Here is a 22,800-nt window from a genome sequence, read left to right as displayed (position 1 = left end):
AGCCAGCGGCGGTGACGGAGAGGAGAGTGAGGCCTCAGGGAGCGCGGGCGGGTGCCGTGCATCAGACAGCCGCGGACCCCCCGTCGCTCCGTCTAGCGCCGCAGCCAGCAGCGGTGACGGAGAGGAGAGTGAGGCCTCAGGGAGCGCGGGCGGGTGCCGTGCATCAGACAGCCGCGGACCCCCCGTCGCTCCGTCTAGCGCCGCAGCCAGCGGCGGTGACGGAGAGGAGAGTGAGGCCTCAGGGAGCGCGGGCGGGTGCCGTGCACAGCCGCGCGCGCCGGAGCTCCAGCACAGCAGGGCGCCCAGGTCTACCCCGTGACGGCCGGACACCATCAGCGTCCATAAGCCGTGCGGGGAGCCCTGCGCTGCGCCTTGAGAGGAATTCATGATGAGAAATGCAGGGGGGGTAGGGGAGCCTGAACATACAAGGACAGGGATAGAAGTAGGAGAAGGTGAGATAAAAGGAAAGCAGAGAGAGGGTAGAAGGAATAATATAGGGAGAAAAAGGAATAAAGTGAATGGAAAAGGAAAGACTTTTAGTAATTCACTTGATAACAAAAGAGGGTTACTTATCAGTGTCACGAGAAGAGCTGAAAAGAGGGAGGAAGTACCCTGTCAGCAGCCTATATGTATGACAGGCCAGCCCCTATACATGATCCAGCCAATCAGCCCCTCGGACACTCTGTCCACGTTCCTCCCACCACAAAACATTAACCCCTTCCAAGCCAAGGTGATGCACAGAGCGGCGCTGCGGAATCCCTGACGGTGCGTTTATGCTGCTGCGGTCACAGTATGTTCCCTACGCAGTCTTTCTACTTGGAAATACTTTAATAGCTGATACCACACAGCACATTCCTCCTACATGTCATTCCACCTGGTAATGCTCTAATGGCCCATACCACACAGCACATTCCCCCTACATGTCATTCCACCTGGAAATGCTCTAATGACCCATATCACACAGCACATTCCTCCTATATGTCATTCCACCTGGTAATGCTCTAATGGCCCATACCACACAGCACATTCCCCCTACATGTCATTCCACCTGGAAATGCTCTAAGGGCCGATATCACACAACACATTCCTCCTACATGTCATTCCACCTGGTAATGCTCTAATGGCCCATACCACACAGCACATTCCCCCTACATGTCATTCCACCTGGAAATGCTCTAATGGCCGATATCACACAGCACATTCCCTCCTACATGTCATTCTACCTGGAAATGCTCTAATGGCCCATACCACACAGCACATTCCCCCTACATGTCATTCCACCTGGAAATGCTCTAATGACCCATACCACACAGCACATTCCCCCTACATGTCATTCCACCTGGAAATGCTCTAATGACCGATATCACACAGCACATTCCTCCTACATGTCATTCCACCTGGTAATGCTCTAATGGCCCATACCACACAGCACAATCCCCCTACATGTCATTCCACCTGGTAATGCTCTAAGGGCCGATATCACACAGCACATTCCCTCCTACATGTCATTCCACCTGGTAATGCTCTAATGGCCAATACCACACAGCACATTCCCCCTACATGTAATTCCTCCTGGTAATGCTCTAAGGGCCGATATCACACAGCACATTCCCTCCTACATGTCATTCCACCTGGTAATGCTCTAATGGCCAATACCACACAGCACATTCCCCCTACATGTAATTCCTCCTGGTAATGCTCTAAGGGCCGATATCACACAGCACATTCCCCCTACATGTCATTCCACCTGGTAATGCTCTAATGGGCCATACCACACAGCACATTCCCTCCTACATGTCATTCTACCTGGAAATGCTCTAATTCTCGATATCACACAGCACATTCCTCCTACATGTCATTCTACCTGGAAATGCTCTAATGGCCCATACCACACAGCACATTCCCCCTACATGTCATTCCACCTGGAAATGCTCTAATGACCCATACCACACAGCACATTCCCCCTACATGTCATTCCACCTGGAAATGCTCTAAGGGCCGATATCACACAGCACATTCCCCCTACATGTCATTCCACCTGGAAATGCTCTAATGGCCGATATCACACAGCACATTCCCTCCTACGTGTCATTCCACCTGGAAATGCTCTAATGGCCCATACCACACAGCACATTCCCCCTACATGTCATTCCACCTGGTAATGCTCTAAGGGCCGATATCACACAGCACATTCCCTCCTACATGTCATTACACCTGGAAATGCTCTAATGGCCCATACCACACAGCACATTCCCCCTACATGTCATTCCACCTGTAATGCTCTAAGGGCCGATATCACACAGCACATTCCTCCTACATGTCATTCCACCTGGTAATGCTCTAAGGGCCGATATCACACAGCACATTCCCCCTACATGTCATTCTACCTGGAAATGATCTAAGGGCCGATATCACACAGCACATTCCCCCTACATGTCATTCCACCTGGAAATGCTCTAATGGCCGATATCACACAGCACATTCCCCCTACATGTCATTCCACCTGGAAATGCTCTAATGGCCGATATCACACAGCACATTCCTCCTACATGTCATTCCACCTGCAAATGCTCTGAGGGCCGATATCACACAGCATATTCCCTCCTACATGTCATTCCACCTGGAAATGCTCTAATGGCCGATATCACACAGCACATTCCCCCTACATGTCATTCCATCTGGAAATGCTCTAAGGGCCGATATCACACAGCACATTCCCCCTACATGTCATTCCACCTGGAAATGCTCTAATGGCCGATATCACACAGCACATTCTTCCTACATGTCATTCCACCTGGAAATGCTCTAATGGCCCATACTACACAGCACATTCCTCCTACGTGTCATTCCACCTGGAAATGCTCTAATGGCCGATATCACACAGCACATTCCTCCTACATGTCATTCCACCTGGAAATGCTCTAATGGCCGATATCACACAGCACATTCCTCCTACATGTCATTCCACCTGGAAATGCTCTAAGGGCCGATATCACACAGCACATTCCTCCTACATGTCATTACGGGGGGTCATTCCGAGTTGATTTGCTAGCTGCTGTTGTTCGCAGCCCAGCATTCAGGCTAAAAATCAGCAATTCTGCGCATACATATGGACCGCAAAGTGCATGCGCGATGTACGGTTACAAAGTTCTTTGTGGGTTTGCACAGGTTCTAGCAACGTTTTCATTCGCACTGGCGGCCGCAAGAAGATTGACAGGAAAGGGGCATTTCTGGGTGTCAACTGACTGTTTTCAGGAAGTGCTTAGAAAAACTCAGGCGTCGCAGGGAAAACGCAGGCGTGGCTGGGCGAACGCTGGGCGGGTGTGTGACGTCAAAAGCCAACCCACTAATGTTAGAATCAACGCACATGAAGAGTAAGCCCAGGGCTGGTCTTGTTTTGCACAAAATGTTTTTGCAGGCGCTCTGCTGCACAAGTGTTCACACTCCTGCAAAGCGAAAATACACTCCCCGGTGGGCGGCGACAATGCATTTGCACAGCTGCTAAAAACTGCTAGTGAGTGAACAACTCTGAATGACCACCCACATCTAGAAAAGCTCTAATGGCCGATATCACACAACACATTCCCCCTACATGTCATTCCACCTGGTAATGCTCTAAGGGCCGATATCACACAGCACATTCCCCCTACATGTCATTCCACCTGGTAATGCTCTAATGGCCCATACCACACAGCACATTCCCTCCTACATGTCATTCTACCTGGAAATGCTCTAATGGCCGATATCACACAGCACATTCCTCCTACATGTCATTCTACCTGGAAATGCTCTAATGGCCCATACCACACAGCACATTCCCCCTACATGTCATTCCACCTGGAAATGCTCTAATGACCCATACCACACAGCACATTCCCCCTACATGTCATTCCACCTGGAAATGCTCTAATGGCCCATACCACACAGCACATTCCTCCTACATGTCATTCCACCTGGTAATGCTCTAAGGGCCGATATCACACAGCACATTCCCCCTACATGTCATTCCACCTGGTAATGCTCTAATGGCCCATACCACACAGCACATTCCCTCCTACATGTCATTCTACCTGGAAATGCTCTAATGGCCGATATCACACAGCACATTCCTCCTACATGTCATTCTACCTGGAAATGCTCTAATGGCCCATACCACACAGCACATTCCCCCTACATGTCATTCCACCTGGAAATGCTCTAATGACCCATACCACACAGCACATTCCCCCTACATGTCATTCCACCTGGAAATGCTCTAATGGCCCATACCACACAGCACATTCCCACTACATGTCATTCCACCTGGAAATTCTCTAATGACCCATACCACACAGCACATTCCCCCTACATGTCATTCCACCTGGAAATGCTCTAAGGGCCGATATCACACAGCACATTCCCCCTACATGTCATTCCACCTGGAAATGCTCTAATGGCCGATATCACACAGCACATTCCCTCCTACGTGTCATTCCACCTGGAAATGCTCTAATGGCCCATACCACACAGCACATTCCCCCTACATGTCATTCCACCTGGTAATGCTCTAAGGGCCGATATCACACAGCACATTCCCTCCTACATGTCATTCCACCAGGAAATGCTCTAATGGCCCATACCACACAGCACATTCCCCCTACATGTCATTCCACCTGGTAATGCTCTAAGGGCCGATATCACACAGCACATTCCTCCTACATGTCATTCCACCTGGTAATGCTCTAAGGGCCGATATCACACAGCACATTCCCCCTACATGTCATTCTACCTGGAAATGATCTAAGGGCCGATATCACACAGCACATTCTTCCTACATGTCATTCCACCTGGAAATGCTCTAATGGCCGATATCACACAGCACATTCCTCCTACATGTCATTCCACCTGGAAATGCTCTAAGGGCCGATATCACACAGCACATTCCTCCTACATGTCATTCCACCTGGAAATGCTCTAATGGCCGATATCACACAGCACATTCCTCCTACATGTCATTCCACCTGGAAATGCTCTAAGGGCCGATATCACACAGCACATTCCTCCTACATGTCATTACGGGGGGTCATTCCGAGTTGATTGCTAGCTGCTGTTGTTCGCAGCCCAGCATTCAGGCTAAAAATCAGCAATTCTGCGCATACATATGGACCGCAAAGTGCATGCGCGATGTACGGTTACAAAGTTCTTTGTGGGTTTGCACAGGTTCTAGCAACGTTTTCATTCGCACTGGCGGCCGCAAGAAGATTGACAGGAAAGGGGCATTTCTGGGTGTCAACTGACTGTTTTCAGGAAGTGCTTAGAAAAACTCAGGCGTCGCAGGGAAAACGCAGGCGTGGCTGGGCGAACGCTGGGCGGGTGTGTGACGTCAAAAGCCAACCCACTAATGTTAGAATCAACGCACATGAAGAGTAAGCCCAGGGCTGGTCTTGTTTTGCACAAAATGTTTTTGCAGGCGCTCTGCTGCACAAGTGTTCACACTCCTGCAAAGCGAAAATACACTCCCCGGTGGGCGGCGACAATGCATTTGCACAGCTGCTAAAAACTGCTAGTGAGTGAACAACTCTGAATGACCACCCACATCTAGAAAAGCTCTAATGGCCGATATCACACAGCACATTCCCCCTACATGTCATTCCACCTGGAAATGCTCTAATGACCGATATCACACAGCACATTCCGCCTACATGTCATTCTACCTTGAAATGCTCTAATGACCGATATCACACAGCACATTCCTACTAAATGTCATTCTACCTGGAAATGCTCTAATGGCCGATACCACACAGCACATTCCTCATACATGTCATTACATCTGGAAATGCTCTAATGGCCGATATCACACAGCACATTCCGCCTACATGTCATTCTACCTGGAAATGCTCTAATGACCGATATCACACAGCACATTCCCCCTACATGTCATTCCACCTGGAAATGCTCTAATGACCGATATCACACTGCACATTCCTCCTACATGTCATTACATCTGGAAATGCTCTAATGGCCGATATCACACAGCACATTCCGCCTACATGTCATTCTACCTGGAAATGCTCTAATGGCCGATATCACACAGCACATTCCTCCTACGTGTCATTACATCTGGAAATGCTCTAATAGCCGATATCACACAGCACATTCCCCCTACATGTCATTCCACCTGGAAATGCTCTAATGGCCGATATCACACAGCACATTCCTCCTACATGTCATTCTACCTGGAAATGCTCTAATGGCCGATATCACACAGCACATTCCTCCTACATGTCATTCTACCTGGAAATTCTCTAATGGCCCATACCACACAGCACATTCCCCCTACATGTCATTCCACCTGCAAATGCTCTAATGGCCGATATCACACAGCACATTCCTCCTACATGTCATTCTACCTGGAAATGCTCTAATGGCCGATATCACACAGCACATTCCCCCTACATGTCATTCCATCTGGAAATGCTCTAAGGGCCGATATCACACAGCACATTCCTCCTACATGTCATTCTACCTGGAAATGCTCTAATGGCCGATATCACACAGCACATTCCGCCTACATGTCATTCTACCTGGAAATGCTCTAATGGCCGATATCACACAGCACATTCCTCCTACGTGTCATTACATCTGGAAATGCTCTAATAGCCGATATCACACAGCACATTCCTCCTACATGTCATTCTACCTGGAAATGCTCTAATGACCGATATCACACAGCACATTCCGCCTACATGTCATTCTACCTTGAAATTCTCTAATGACCGATATCACACAGCACATTCCTCCTACATGTCATTCCACCTGGAAATGCTCTAATGGCCGATATCACACAGCACATTCCCCCTACATGTCATTCTACATGGAAATGCTCTAATGGCCGATATCACACAGCACATTCCTCCTACGTGTCATTACATCTGGAAATGCTCTAATAGCCGATATTACACAGCACATTCCTCCTACGTGTCATTACATCTGGAAATGCTCTAATAGCCGATATTACACCGCAGATTCCTCCTACGTGTCATTACATCTGGAAATGCTCTAATGGCCGATATTACACAGCAGATTCCTCCTACATGTCATTACATCTGGAAATGCTCTAATAGCCGATATCACACAGCACATTCCCTCCTACGTGTCATTACATCTGGAAATGCTCTAATGGCCGATATCACATAGCACATTCCTCCTACGTGTCATTACATCTGGAAATGCTCTTCCCGGGTACGACCCAGCATTGGACCCTGAGAACTGGCTAACCAACCCGGCATATTGCCGGGCCAGGTTGCCATGGGGGGCAGGGACTGTGGCGTCATAGGGGGTGGGTGCGGAAGCGGCGCTTGGAGATGAGATTATCTCTGCGCCGCCGCTCCCTGTGCTGTGAACGGGTACCGGGTCGCATCGGCCCGGGAAACACGTTCACACAGCACCTGACCCGATAATAGCCCGGGAATAACACTTCTTTATTGAATTACCGGGTCAGGCAACCCAAGAATTCGGGACTGACACTTTCACACTTCACAGCGACCCGCCTCGACCACCGGACCGATACCGGGTTATTTGTGCGGTGTGGAAGGGGTACTAGATGAAGACCAGAAGCAACAAGAATGTTGACTAACACCAGGGATTCCCCTACAATAAGCTTTTTTTTATGAAGAGTGGTTAAAAAAAAATAAAAAACATTTGGTTTAGACCAGCCAACCCTGATGGTCGCAGATTTTGCTGCGATAGCAATATCTGCAACCAACTCTGAATAATACTCTATACTCCCTTTGATGGCACCAAATCCCTCGGTTTTCTGCCGCCCTGATACTTATGTCAGTGCTGTTTACTGACGCAGTTATGTTTATATACCCTGTACTTGTCCTATATTGTATTAAACTGTAAGTCACTGTCTTCACGTTTTGCTTATTTATTTACTCTGTAATTGGGCGCTGCCGATCCCATGTGGCGTCATATAAATAAATTACAATAACCCCCTAAATCGGTAAGCTTTTTACATTATATTTTGAATGCCAAATCAGCCATTAAACACTTTTTAAAAGTGCGCAGTACTTTCCTAAAGCCCACTAACAGCCCTGTGCATTGTCCTGCTATCGATTGGGGTCCAGGAAGGGCTCCCCACTTTTTTCATGCTCTTTTACTAGTTTGCTTTTTGGACACAACTTGCGCACCCCCCCTGCGAGTAGTAGGAATTGCATTGTGCCAATCTCGGGTGCGCGCATGAAGGCGAGTGTAACTAGGCGAGTTGGGCCTTCTGCAGCCTCGCACCTGACTGAATTCCCTGTGTTATCGGGTGCAGCGGCATTCCGTGTTTGCCAGTTTTGCTGGTCACACGTCTGCTACACAGACGCGTGGATGCTGACGCCCACTATATTTTTAAAGCGCCAATTATTTACAAGGCAAAACCAGGCTGGTTTTGCCTTGCAAGTGATTGCCGCTTTAAAAATACGCCCATTCTCGGCTGACATCCGCACCTCTGGCAAACTTGGCGCCACACATCTTCCTTACAGCCAATCCAGACAGAACCCGATATGGATGCACCCTTGTTACATAGGTGGTCTATTTATCACTAATCGCATACTCAGTGCCATACCCAGAATCACGTTGCAGTGTGCAATTTTACCGGGCAAATGTATTGGAGCTTTTGGAGGCCCTGTCTCTGCGGGTGCTTGGAGGTCTAGCAGGACACCTGCGCTTGCACACGGCCATAGCTGGGGAGTGTTCCGGGGGAACCCACTGCCGGCTAATAATGCGATGTGCGGCCCATAAGCGACAGCAGACTTCCACTATTGGAGGTGGCAACGCTCGTGAATGCTTCGTTTTCCGGATCTTGGTAAATCTAGTAGCATCTCATTCCCTATAGAAACCTATGGGGGCTGCGGCTACCGGCAGGAATGGAGAGATCACAGCAGTTGTCGGAAATATCTGCTGCAGTCCATCTGTCATACATTAAGGTGATACAAATATTTGTTTTCTGTGTTTTCGGGGAAGAAGCTGCAAATATTTAATGATAAATGGACCCTTTAGATATATCTATATCTCATTGATCTCTCCCATCTAATCTCTATCCTGTTTCTTTCCACACAGAGGCACTACTTATCCTAAAACCACCTGTAAGTTCAATAGTCTACCTCGGATATCCATTTCTATTCATATACATGATCCACATTCTTACTATGTACATCACTATTCCATGTAAACCTCATTCTTACTCCTAACTCTGACTGATCACAGGATCAGGCTATAGGAAGATATGTTACCATGTTATTTGGTGTCTTTTGTTTCTCCCTTGAGAAGACTTGATGGACTGGTGGCAAACGTTGCTGTGACCGGTTATCCCAGTCAGTAGCCACGAGCGGAGCAGGTATCTTAACCCGCACTATGGATATTTATTCATATAGAAACATCATATAAAGACCCCTGCATAGTAGGTGAAATTCAAGACTTGTACCTGCTGTAACATGTATACATTTCATTATGATAAGATCAGCAGTATTAAATCTTCTTCTAATTGAGGTAATTAATCAACACCCATAAAATATACAGAATTTCATGTCTATACACAACTTTCAGACACGGGCTGGCCCATCAGGGAAAGACTAAATCACTGATATGCCCTGCCCATACAGTTTACCTTTTATGTTGTTAAACTATCTGCTACAATGTTACCAGCTTCAGTAACACACCAGCGAGAGAGCCATGCACCCTAAGCGCTTATAAGCAAGGGCTGCCAGCAGGCCATAACACAGGAGGCCGTGCCAACTTGCTAAGGTGAAGTATAGGAAGAAGAGATGGTGAGGACCGCCTGGGATGCCCTAGTGACCGCCCTGGAAAACTTGGAGAAGAAGGGACTGAAGAAGTTCAGGAACAAGCTGAATGACTGGCCAATCAAAGAGGGATTTAGCAAGATCCCAAGAGGCCAGATAGAGGACAGATGCCCTGATGACGTTGCTAATAAGATCAGGGACTTCTACACGTTTCCCTATGGGATCGAGGTGGCCTTGGATGTTCTAGAAGCTATAGACGAGAAGGAAGTGGCGGCAGGACTCCGTGCAGACCTGAGAAATGGTAAGAGACCAACCAACGAGACATGGGAGAATAGTAACAGTTGTAACAGCTGGGGGCGTGTAACCATCAGCAATGGCCGCAAAGTGCCCTTGTTCCAGCCGCTTCTGCGGCACCAATGTGGCAGAGTTTTCCACATAGCCATAGAGGTGCGCAGGAAAGTCTGTAATGTTGGGGTACAGTAATTATCAGTGATGTGGGTACTCTGACATCACAACCGCACTTCACCAATAAATTAATACCCACCATATGTTTAATTTCTGCAGATGTGACTAGTCTTACAGTATTTTTACAACCTATGTAATACATAACATGAAGGGGGAAGTAAACGCTAATATAAATAATAGTAATTGTGCTGACAGCGCGGAGCTTATGGGCTGATTAGAGCTATTGAGTTATATTTGCTCTGTGGGGAGGAAAGCAAGTTTCCTTGTGTGATAATAACAACAGCTTGCAGCGGAAGAAAGGGAGAAGTTAGACAGTGTGCGTGACAAACTGCTGCAGATGAGGAGGGGAGCCCCCGGCTTGCAGAAATTCCTGTAGAACCAGAAGAAAACGCATTGTTGTCTTTAAAATCAGCTGAGAACTCACTGCTCCATTACATGCTCTCACAAGTCCAATACTATGTGTGCACGATCACTGCAAAGGCTTTTCGAACAGTTTTATATGTTGCAAACAAATACCTGTTACATGCAAGTACTCCCTAAGCAATAGCAGCTATTAGACATACGGGGTTCATGTGACTTACTGTAAGTTGTGAGGTCTTGGTACATACTTGCCTGCTCTCCTGGAATGCCCGGGAGGCTACTGAAAATTGGGTAGCCCTCCCGGCCGCCCGGAAGAGTGTCCAAGTCCGCCGGATCCGGCCTTCACCTGCTTACCAGCTGCCCACTGTTATGCACACCAGTGCCTGTATGAATGTACTGGTGTTTGAACTGTTATGCAAAACAAATGGACTCACAGACAGACTGGGGAATATGACATAACGTACACAGAAGGTGATAGGGTAACAAAATACACACAAAGTGAACAGAGAAGCCCAGAGGCTAAGGAACTGGGTATCTCCCTTGTATTAGAAATGCTCAGATGGGAAAAGCAAGATGTTGTGTTTTAATACGTAGAGAACCCGAAATGCTGTTGCTAAGGGCAACAGCAAAACCCTAAAGGGTTACCAACGGGTGTGGCAGTAAACTCCTTGGTCAGAGATGGAATGATAGACACAAGGAGAGTCTCCACAATCCTAATTCTCACTTGCAGTGCACAGGTTCAGCTTACTGCCACTAAACTGACCCCTGACACCTAGCACAGTGAGACAGGATTAGACAGGCAAGTCTTAGAATACAGCCGCAAACTTACTAAGTTCACAGAGTAGTAACAGAACCCCAGCAAGCTAAACGACTGACTCCAGTCTTACTGCTAGGTCTGTATTGGCAGAGTGTAATACCAAATCCCCAGGCCTATTTGCAGTAAGCAACAAACAAATACAAAGCTACACAGTACTGGTTAACTTTCAGGAACTGACTAACCAACAAAGATTCAGCAGCATCTGCTTACCCTGAGAAGAGGCCTTATAAAGTAGGTGCTGTCCACGCCCCACTCAGACCTCACAGACTGTGAGCACAAAAACCAGCACCGGATCCCCTGCCGTGCACAGAGCCTATAACCACTGCACAGCAAAAGACCCGAACCGGAGTATCAGCTGCGCTCAGGTTACTCCGCTAGCACTTGTCTCCCGGTTGCCATGACGACGTGGCAGCACAGGGCAGGAGACCCTAACACCCACTTGCTGAGTGAACCCCCCCCCCCCTCCCACGGTCCGATAATGCCCCAGACTCCCAGATTTGTGTACGCGGACATAGGAAAGTGAAAAAAAAAATCAGTGAGACCGCAATTTCTCTCATGGACTCATGAGGGCCGAGCCTAATTTAATCGGCATCCGGTTGTCTTATAGCTGTTTGGGGATTTCTTGCCTTTAACGACTTGCCAGCTGATGCGACCACGCCAAGCTAGGCTTTCCCTGACACGGTCGCATTTGATAGGACCATATCAGATCACCCATCATCTGCCGCTGGAAGGTAATCTTCTGACAGCCGCCGTGCTCAGCACACCCTGCCGGCCCCTTTTCCCTCTTAGGTCTCACCCCCCCCAGTCTCCTCATCCCAGCCTAGGCGTAGAGTGGCGATTCCATGAAGACTATCTTCCAGAACCCCAAGTTCAGGGCAGCTGCTTCCCCCATCCTTCTTTTCTCCTGGCAGGGGCAACAGTCACCAGCTATGATTGGTGATACAACCAGAATCTCTGCCTCCCAGCCTCTCCCCCCTCATCCAGGCAGCAGTGATGGGTGATGATCAGGAGCTCAGTAAACTCTAAAGTCACCCGCTGTGTGCAGCACAGACAGCATCTAGACGGGCTGAACTGTCACTATAGACACACATCTAGTAGCCCCCAGGTACATTGTGACGGTGAGCTGCTCCACTGTAGTGTGTCAGTCGGCCCTCACGCACCTTCGTAGTCGACATTCACCTCTCACATCAATGACACGTGGTGCTCCGCAGTTTCCACGTCGGTTATTCTCAATGGTGCCATTTGTCCAGTCACGGTGCACATTCACCGCAGCAGCACGCAGACAGGGCACACACTGCGCTGTCAGAAATACCACCACCTGTGGCCCAAAAAGCCGATAATCATCCGTTTCTGCAACTCGGAAAAAATCGCCCATTTTACTAATGACAGCAACGAGTGATATGTGTGCAGACGGCCTATCACACACCTTATATACCCACCAAGCCAGCGCACGCCATGTGACGTATTTCATGGGCTACGCAATGCCGACGTCACATGTAGGAGGTGGTCATAATAATGTGACTCCACCGTGTAATATCTATTTAAACCTGATTCAGTATAATTTTATTACCAAATATGCAGGTTTATATAGCTAATGTTTACATCATTTGATAGTCATAAAAAAGTTACAATTTTGGGGACTTTTTGCGTGCAGGTTGGACCCAGGCAGAAAAACATAGAAATAATCATGTTAAACTTCAGACTGAATTTTTTAGAGTTATTGCAGCATTGGGCAGGAGGGGGAGACCTTGGTGCAGATGGTTAGCTTACCCAGTATTGCACGCTTGTATCACAGAGGGGGTCAGTCCGAGTTGTTCGCTAGCAGATTTCGGTCGCTGCATAGCGATCAGGCAAAAAATCGGCACTACTGCGCATGCGGTGCAATGTGCACGCGCGTCGTATTATTAGTTTTACACAAGCACTAGCGAAGATTTTCAGTCGCATTGCTGGCCGCAGAGTGATTGATAGGAAAAGGGCGTTTTTGGGTTTCAACTGACCGTTTTCAGGGAGTGTGCGGAAAAACGCAGGCGTGCCAGAAAAAAACTCAGGCGTGGCTGGGGAAACGTAGGCGTGGCTGGCCGAACGCAGGGCGTGTTTTTGACGTCAAAACAGGAACTGAATAGTCTGAAGGGATCGCAATCTAGGAGTAGGTCTGGAGCTACTCTGGAACTGCAAAAAATTATTTTGTAGCCGCTCTGCAATCCCTTCGTTCGCACTTCTGCTAAGCTAAAATATACTCCCAGTGGGAAGCGGCCTAGTGTTGCACGGCTGCTAAAAGCAGCTAGCGAGCGAACAACTCGGAATGACCACCAGAGTACAGCCTGCAGTGGATAGAACAGCACTGATAATGTGTATTTGCAGAGTGTAGAGGGTCAAATTCTAATACTTACCTGGGAAATTAGGTGATTGCGTAACCCTGGCAGCACATCCAGGCATCCCGGCCTTGAAGGATCACTATTCACAAGACTATATTTACAAGACTATATTTAACTATTTAAGCCAAATCAAGTGTAAAATATCCAGAAACATCTCAGGGATGACGGGTACACGTCAGGATCACTCAGGCAGAGCGAGCGCCTTACACCGTCCTTATTCTCACCAAGGGGCATATGTTAAATATTAAGCATCCCCATGATTTGAGAAGGAGGGACTGCAGACACAGCATCCTTCATTGACTGCTGTGTTCTCAAATGTACGTTCTAGAGCCTGGGCCCCGGCAGCTAGCGCCTGCTGATCGGGGGCCGGAGCTGATGTCAGACACCCTCCCTGAAAATGCTTGGACACGCCTGCGTTTTGCCGGACACTCCCTGAAAATGGTCAGTTGCCACCCACAAACGGCCTCTTCCTGTCAATCACCTTGCGCATGCCCATGCTAATGGATTCTTTGCACCATCCTGTTGCTGTCCGACGCGCCTGCGCATTGCGGTGCATACGCATGCTCAGTTTGGACTTGATCGCCCGCTGTGCGAAAACGCAGCCTAGCGATCAGATGTGAATGACCCCTGAGACCACTTTTACATGCCAGGTGGATCTGCGTTTTTCCATCATTGCGTTGTGATGTAGATTATATCAATATTTATAATCGCAGTCTCAGGGCGTGTACACACGGTGAGATCCTTGCTATGCCCGATTTTCACTTGCGATTTCCCCTGAACTCCCCAGAGCCCAGACAGCACAGATTTTGACTAACTTTTCTTGAGATCTGTACTATGTGTGCTTACGATTTTGGCTTATGTGAGATTTTGGTTTATGTGAGATGTCATTGACATGTGAGATGAACTAGATAGTACACCGATCTAGCAAGGATTGACTTGCTTGCACAGTCTATCTTTTCTTGCAAAGCCGACCTGGCGGGACCGCGCATCGGGATCGAATCAGGATCGCAAGGTGACTTCCATCTTGCAATCTGCACTTACTTTTCTTGCGATTTTGACTATATAGTCAAAATCGAAAGAAAATATCTCACCGTATGTACACACCCTTAGGGTACAGCATGCTCACATATGTACAAAGCCATGTCTGCCTGCTCCCTAGACACCAGGATAAAACAGAAGCATTTGCCGTGTGGACTAACCTTACGTTTCTGCCTTTTAGTGGATGGCTTTGTGTTTGAACAGCAGCGCGAGGAAACTTATTCTGGAGTGACCTGTAAAGGTGAGCAGAGTCTAGGCTTCCTTTCATGTCTCAATGACAGGTCCATCATGCTAATTGTATACTATATAAAGGCAGCAGGAAGACACAAAAGGGGCTTCTTCTGAGTCACATGCAAAGTGGCTGAAGTTGCAGGCAGGCGCGGAAGCCATATTACCTGCTAATGCCGCCCACTGATATTACCATAATGCCAAACCATCCCAATTTTGGCAGGACAGCCCCACTTTTCGCACACTGTTCCGCTCACGGACCGCAGTGTTGGGGGGAGGAATGCTTCCAGAGTGAGTGGTGAAGAGATGCCCACGTCACTAAGTTGGCCACGCACAAGTCAGGGCGATCAGGTCGCCCAGTTCCCACCACAACGCTCTTTTATTTCACAGAAAGTCACATCTGGGCAAGTTGCATCTGAATCAGAATAGGACAGATTCTCCTCTGCACTCTGCAGTCGCCATCTGCGTCTGAATCAGCCCCAAAATGTTAGACACAGAGAGAGGATAACTATAAAAATGACGGCGTATGAATGGTATAAAGAGAAAAAAAATGAGAGAACGATGTGACAGAAGGATGTGTGGAGGGAAGATTGGGAAACTGAATTCTCCAGTAAGGTATGGGTGAGGTGGGCTATCTTTTAGGGTATGTTCCGAACATGGGCGCCATCTTGTAATCGGCCATCTTGAATCTAACTCAGTTTTTTCAAATGGAAAGGGGGTCGTGTAACGTGTCAAACAACATCAGAATTTGCTGAAAGGATTATTGCTGCAAACAGATTTGTAATAACAGTTATGTGGGAGTCATTCCGAGATGATCGTTGCTGTGCTAAATTTAGCACAGCTATGATCATTCACACTGACATGCGGGGGGATGCTCAGCACAGGGCTATGCCACCCTGCATGTCAGTGCCGCCCCGCCCCGCCCCCACGCAGAAGTGCAAAGGCATCGCACAGCGGCGATGCCTTTGCTCTTCAAGAGTAGCTCCCGACCAGCGCAGCTTTAGCGTGCTGGCAGGAGCTACTCATCGCTCCCCGGCCCGCAGCGGCTGCGTTTGACGTCACGCAGCCGCTGCGGCCCGCCCCCACCCCAGTTCGGTTCATCCACGCCTGCGTTGGCCGGACCGCGCCCACAAAATGGCAGCCAAACTCTGCCGTTCCGCCCCCCCGCCCAGCGACCGCCACTGTCTGTCAATCAGGCAGAGGCAATCGTAGCGACCCTACGGCCTTCGGCCGCCTGGCATGTGCCAGCTCACTGTGGCGCATGCTCGGTTCTGACCCGATCGCATCGCTGCTATAAACTGCAGCGTGGGATCGGGTAAGCATGACCCCCATGGTTCAAAAGTTACAATACTTTTTGCTGCAGGTAACTGAAGATGGCTTTGACAAAAGTGAGAGAATTTAGTCATTTTTATGTCTGGAGAATGAAGTTTACGTGTTATAGCTGCAGATTTTAACAACCGGCACCCAGAAAGACCTCCAACTTCACATATCACATAGGTGCCTAATTTCCAAATTCCGTGAAACTGGGACGGCGGCGACAAGTCACGGAGTGGTCGTCCAAAAAGTGCTACTGATGAGACAACCTCAACAATGGTTGAATTTATGTTGACCAAGAGGGACAACATGTTGAACACATTAAATGACTGTCCTTTACGGTGAACAGTTCAGCCTGTAATTCCTCCCAAAAAAGTGTTGTAACGTTTGAACCATAACTATTTCAAATCTGGTTGCAATTCTGATGTTGTTTGACATGTTACACAACCCCCTTTCCATTTGAAAAAACTGACTTAGATTCAAGATGGCCAATTTCAAGATGGCGCCCATGTTTGGTACATACCCTAAAAGATAGCCCACTTCATCCATACCTTACTGGAGTATTCAGTTTTCCCATTTCCTGCACAGTTTTTGAAACAAAAGGGTGAACTGCGACTTTTGAATCACCCTGTATAATACAGGGCGGGTAATGTATCATACATGAAAATGGAAAACGAAGGACAAATGTGTGAATACGCTGTTTTGTACTTACAGTTACTCCTCCTCTTCCTGAACCCACCAGGGAGCACTTTGTGATTGAACACCGGGAGGCTCTAATAAGCCGGATGTCCCAGGTGGAATCGTTCCTAGACACACTTCTGCAGAAGAAACTTCTGACATATGAACAATACGACGCTGTCTACAACAAACCAACTAGTCAGGAGACGATGCGAGAGCTCTACAGCCATGCCAGATCCTGGGGGGACACCGACAAGGACATCTTCTATGAAGCCCTAAAGAAACATAATGCTCCTCTCATTCGGGACCTGGAAAGGGCCTAAAGCTTTCCCCGAGTAATAGTAATGCAGCTACAGCGTTACCTCCTGAGACCAGCGTCCTGTATCTGCAGAGATGTGCGGCGTGTCCTATCACACTGTACATTGGTGCCCTCTGCGTCATACACAGACACAGCACCCGCCCAGAGATTCATTCATGTTCTTGATGTTTATCAAATATTTTTTTAATATGATTTTTACCATCATTTCTTAATGTAGAGATAGTTTTATCCATGTCTGCTCTTTAGTTTTTATCTTATTTTTTTATAATCAAGCATTTTATCAATTTATACAAAACTCTGGCCTCACCACACAGCACATTCCCCCTACATGTCATTCTACATGGAAATGCTGTAATGCCCGATATCACACAGCACATTCCTCCTACATGTCATACCACCTGGAAATGCCCTAATGGCCGATATCACACAGCACATTCCTCCTACATGTCATTCCACCTGGAAATGCTCTAATGGCCGATACCACACAGCACATTCCTCCTACGTGTCATTCTACATGGAAATGCTCAGCCCATACCACACAGCACATTCCCCCTACATGTCATTCCACCTGTAAAGGCTCTAATGGCAGATATCACACAGCACATTCCCCCTACATGTCATTCCACCTGGAAATGCTCTAATGGCAGATATCACACAGCACATTCCCCCTACATGTCATTCTACCTGGAAATGCTCTAATGGCCGATATCACACAGCACATTCCTCCTACATGTCATACCACCTGGAAATGCCCTAATGGCCGATATCACACAGCACATTCCTCCTACATGTCATTCTACCTGGAAATGCTCTAATGGCCGATATCACACAGCACATTCCTCCTACATGTCATACCACCTGGAAATGCTCTAATGGCAGATATCACACAGCACATTCCCCCTACATGTCATTCTACATGGAAATGCTGTAATGCCCTATATCACACAGCACATTCCTCCTACATGTCATACCACCTGGAAATGCTCTAATAGCCGATATCATACAGCACATTCCCCCTACATGTCATTCTACCTGGAAATGCTCTAATGGCCGATATCACACAGCACATTCCCCCTACATGTCATTCTACATGGAAATGCTCTAACGGCCGATATCACACAGCACATTCCTCCTACATGTCATACCACCTGGAAATGCTCTAATGGCCGATATCACACAGCACATTCCTCCTACATGTCATTCCACCTGGAAATGCTCTAATGGCCGATACCACACAGCACATTCCTCCTACATGTCATTCTACCTGGAAATGCTCTAATGACCCATACCACACAGCACATTCCCCCTACATGTCATTCCACCTGTAAAGGCTCTAATGGCAGATATCACACAGCACATTCCCCCTACATGTCATTCTACCTGGAAATGCTCTAATGACCCATACCACACAGCACATTCCCCCTACATGTCATTCCACCTGGAAATGCTCTAATGGCAGATATCACACAGCACATTCCCCCTACATGTCATTCCACCTGGAAATGCTCTAATGGCAGATATCACACAGCACATTCCTCCTACATGTCATTCTACCTGGAAATGCTCTAATGGCCGATATCACACAGCACATTCCCCCTACATGTCATTCCACCTGGAAATGCTCTAATGGCCGATATCACACAGCACATTCCCCCTACATGTCAGTCTACCTGGAAATGCTCTAATGGCCGATATCACACAGCACATTCCCCCTACATGTCATTCTACCTGGAAATGCTCTAATGGCCGATATCACACAGCACATTCCCCCTACATGTCAGTCTACCTGGAAATGCTCTAATGGCCGATACCACACAGCACATTCCCCCTACATGTCATTCTACATGGAAATGCTCTAATGGCCGATATCACACAGCACATTTCCTCCTACGTGTCATTCTACCTGGAAATTCTCTAATGGCAGATATCACACAGCACATTCCCCCTACATGTCTTTCTACATGGAAATGCTCTAATGGCCGATATCACACAGCACATTCCCCCTACATGTCATTCTACATGGAAATGCTCTAATGGCCGATATCACACAGCACATTCCCCTTACATGTCATTCTACCTGGAAATGCTCTAATGGCCGATATCACACAGCACAGTCCCCCTACATGTCATTCTACATGGAAATGCTCTAATGGCCGATATCACACAGCACATTCCTCCTACATGTCATTCTACCTGGAAATGCTCTAATGGCCGATATCACACAGCACATTCCTCCTACATGTCATTCTACCTGGAAATGCTCTAATGGCCGATATCACACAGCACATTCCCCCTACATGTCATTCCACCTGGAAATTCTCTAATGGCCAATATCACACAGCACATTCCCCCTACATGTCATTCTACCTGGAAATGCTCTAATGGCCGATATCACACAGCACATTCCCCCTACATGTCATTCCACCTGGAAATTCTCTAATGGCCCATACCACACAGCACATTCCCCCTACATGTCATTCCACCTGGAAATGCTCTAATGGCCGATATCACACAGCACATTCCTCCTACATGTCATTCCACCTGGAAATGCTCTAATGGCCGATATCACACAGCACATTCCTCCTACATGTCATACCACCTGGAAATGCTCTAATGGCCGATATCACACAGCACATTCCCTCCTACGTGTCATACCACCTGGAAATGCTCTAATGGCCGATACCACACAGCACATTCCTCCTACATGTCATTCCACCTGGAAATTCTCTAATGGCAGATACCACACAGCACATTCCCCCTACATGTCATTCTACCTGGAAATGCTCTAATGGCAGATATCACACAGCACATTCCCTCCTACATGTCAGTCTACCTGGAAATGCTCTAATGGCAGATATCACACAGCACATTCCTCCTACATGTCATTCTACCTGGAAATGCTCTAATGGGAGATATCACACAGCACATCCCTCCTACATGTCATTACGGGGGGTCATTCCGAGTTGATTGCTAGCTGCTGTTGTTCGCAGCGCAGCGATCAGGCTAAAAATCGGCATTTATGCGCATGCATATGGACCGCACTGTGCACGGGCGACGTACGGGTACAAAGTCCTTTGTGGTTCACAGGTTCTAGCGACGTTTTCATTCGCACTGGCGGCCGCAAGAAGATTGACAGGAAAGGGGCATTTCTGGGTGTCAGTTTTCAGGGAATGCTTAGAAAAACTCAGGTGTCCCAGGGAAAACGAAGGCGTGGCTGGGCGAACGCTGGATGGGTGTGTGACGTCAAAAGTCAACCCACCAACGTTAGAATCAACGCACACGAAGATTAAGTCCAGGGCTGGTCTTGTTTTGCACAAAATTATTTTGCAGGCGCTCTGCTGCACAGGCGTTCGTACTCCTGGGCGGCGACAATGCGTTTACGCGGCTGCTAAAAACTGCTAGCGAGCGATCAACTCGAAATGACCACCCAGATCTGGAAAAGCTCTAATGGCCGATATCACACAGCACATTCCCTCCTACGTGTCATTACATCTGTAAAGGCTAATCAACCCCGCATATTGCCGGGCAAGGTTACCATCGGGGGCAGGGACCGTGGCGTCATTGGAGGTGGGTGCGGAGGCGGCGCTTGGAGATGAGATTATCTCTGCGCCGCCGCTCCCTATGCTGTGAACGGGTACCGGGTTGCATTGGTCCGGAAAACACGTTCACACAGCACCTGACCCGATAATAGCCTGGGAATAACACTTCTTTATTGAATTACTGGGTCAGGCAACCTGAGAATTCGGGACTGACACTTTCACACTTCACAGCGACCCGCCTCGACCACCAGATCGATACCGGGTTATTTGTGCGGTGTGAAAGGGGTACTAGATGAAGACCAGAAGCAACAAGAATGTAGACTAATACCAGGGATTCCCCTACAATAGGCTTTTTTTATGAAGAGTGGTTAAAAAAAACCAAAAATATTTGGTTTAGACCAGCCAACCCTGATGGTCGCAGATTTTGCTGCGATAGCAATATCTGCAACCAACTCTGAATAATACTCTATACTCCCTTTGATGGCACCAAATCCCTCGGTTTTCTGCCGCCCTGATACTTCTGTCAGTGCTGTTTACTGACGCAGTTATGTTTATATACCCTGTACTTGTCCTATATTGTATTAAACTGTAAGTCACTGTCTTCACGTTTTGCTTATTTATTTACTCTGTAATTGGTCGCTGCCGATCCCATGTGGCGTCATATAAATAAATTACAATAATCCCCTAAATCGGTAAGCTTTTTACATTATATTTTGAATGCCAAATCAGCCATTAGACACTTTTTAAAAGTGCCCAGTACTTTCCTAAAGCCCACTAACAGCCCTGTGTATGGTCCTGCTATCGATTGGGGTCCAGGAAGGGCTCCCCACTTTTTTCATGCTCTTTTACTAGTATGCTTTTTGGATACAACTTGCGCACCCCCCGTGCGAGTAGTAGGAATTGCATTGTGCCAATCTTGGGTGCGCGCATGAAGGTGAGTGTAACTAGGCGAGTTGGCCTTCTACAGCCTCGCACCTGACTGAATTCCCTGTGTTGTCGGGTGCAGTGGTGTTCCGTGTTTGCCAGTTTTGCTGGTCACACGTCTGCTACACAGACGCGTGGATGCTGACGCCCACTGTATTTTTAAAGGGGCAATTATTTACAAGGGCCTTGCAAGTAATTGCCGCTTTAAAAATACGCCCATTCTCGGCTGACATCCGCACCTCTGGCAAACTTGGCGCCACACATCTTCCTTACAGTCAATCCAGACTGAACTCGATATGGATGCACCCTTGTTACATAGGGGGACTATTTATCACTAATCGCATACTCAGTGCCATCTGGGTGTAATATTGCGTTGCAGTGTGCGATTTTACCAGGCAAATGTATTGGGGCTTTTGGAGGCCCCGTCTCTGCGGGTGCTTGGAGGTCTAGCAGGACACCTGCGCTTGCACGCGTCCATAGCTGGGGAGTGTTCCGGTGGGAACCCACTGCCGGCTAATAATGCGATGTGCGGCCCATAAGCTACAGCAGACTTCTGCTATCGGAGGGGGCAACGCTCGTGAATGCTTCGTTTTCCGGATCTTGGTAAATCTAGCAGCATCTTATTCCCTATAGAAACCTATGGGGGCTGCAGCTACCGGCAGGAATGGAGAGATCGCAGCAGTTGTCAGAGATATCTGCTGCAGTCCATCTGTCATACATTAAGGTGATACAAATATTTGTTTTCTGTGTTTTCGGGGAAGAAGCTGCAAATATTTAATGATAAATGGACCCTTTAGATATATCCATATCTCACTGATCTCTCCCATATAATCTCTATCCTGTTTCTTTCCACACACAGACACTACTTATCCTAAAACCACCTGTAAGTTCAATAGTCTACCTCGGATATCCATTTCTATTCATGTACATGATCCACGTTCTTCCTATGTACATCACTATTCCATGTAAACCTTAT

General features: G+C 47.8%; 1 protein-coding gene across 1 annotated transcript; it reads left to right on the top strand.

The window, feature by feature from the left end:
- The first annotated feature begins 9,091 nt into the window (after positions 1-9,091).
- LOC134944436 (apoptosis-associated speck-like protein containing a CARD) lies at positions 9,092-17,513 on the top strand. Its single transcript, XM_063933012.1, has 3 exons — positions 9,092-10,230; positions 15,004-15,063; positions 17,079-17,513. The coding sequence occupies exons 1-3, from the start codon at positions 9,792-9,794 to the stop codon at positions 17,363-17,365; spliced, it is 786 nt and encodes a 261-aa protein (XP_063789082.1). The 5' UTR covers positions 9,092-9,791; the 3' UTR covers positions 17,366-17,513.
- The last annotated feature ends 5,287 nt before the right edge of the window (positions 17,514-22,800 follow it).

This window comes from Pseudophryne corroboree, chromosome 7 (assembly GCF_028390025.1).
Source record: "Pseudophryne corroboree isolate aPseCor3 chromosome 7, aPseCor3.hap2, whole genome shotgun sequence".
Taxonomy (NCBI): Eukaryota; Metazoa; Chordata; class Amphibia; order Anura; family Myobatrachidae; genus Pseudophryne; species Pseudophryne corroboree.
Note: the sequence above shows the minus strand (reverse complement) of the source record. Positions and strands in the feature narration are given on the sequence as shown.

Excerpts from the sequence above, each read along its gene's own strand:
- LOC134944436 (XM_063933012.1), top strand. The coding sequence starts at position 9,792 with ATGGTGAGGACCGCCTGGGATGCCCTAGTGACCGCCCTGGAAAACTTG. Across the intron at positions 10,231-15,003 it reads AGAGGTGCGCAGGAAAGTCT|TGGATGGCTTTGTGTTTGAA; the intron begins GTAATGTTGGGG and ends TCTGCCTTTTAG. Across the intron at positions 15,064-17,078 it reads TTCTGGAGTGACCTGTAAAG|TTACTCCTCCTCTTCCTGAA; the intron begins GTGAGCAGAGTC and ends TTGTACTTACAG.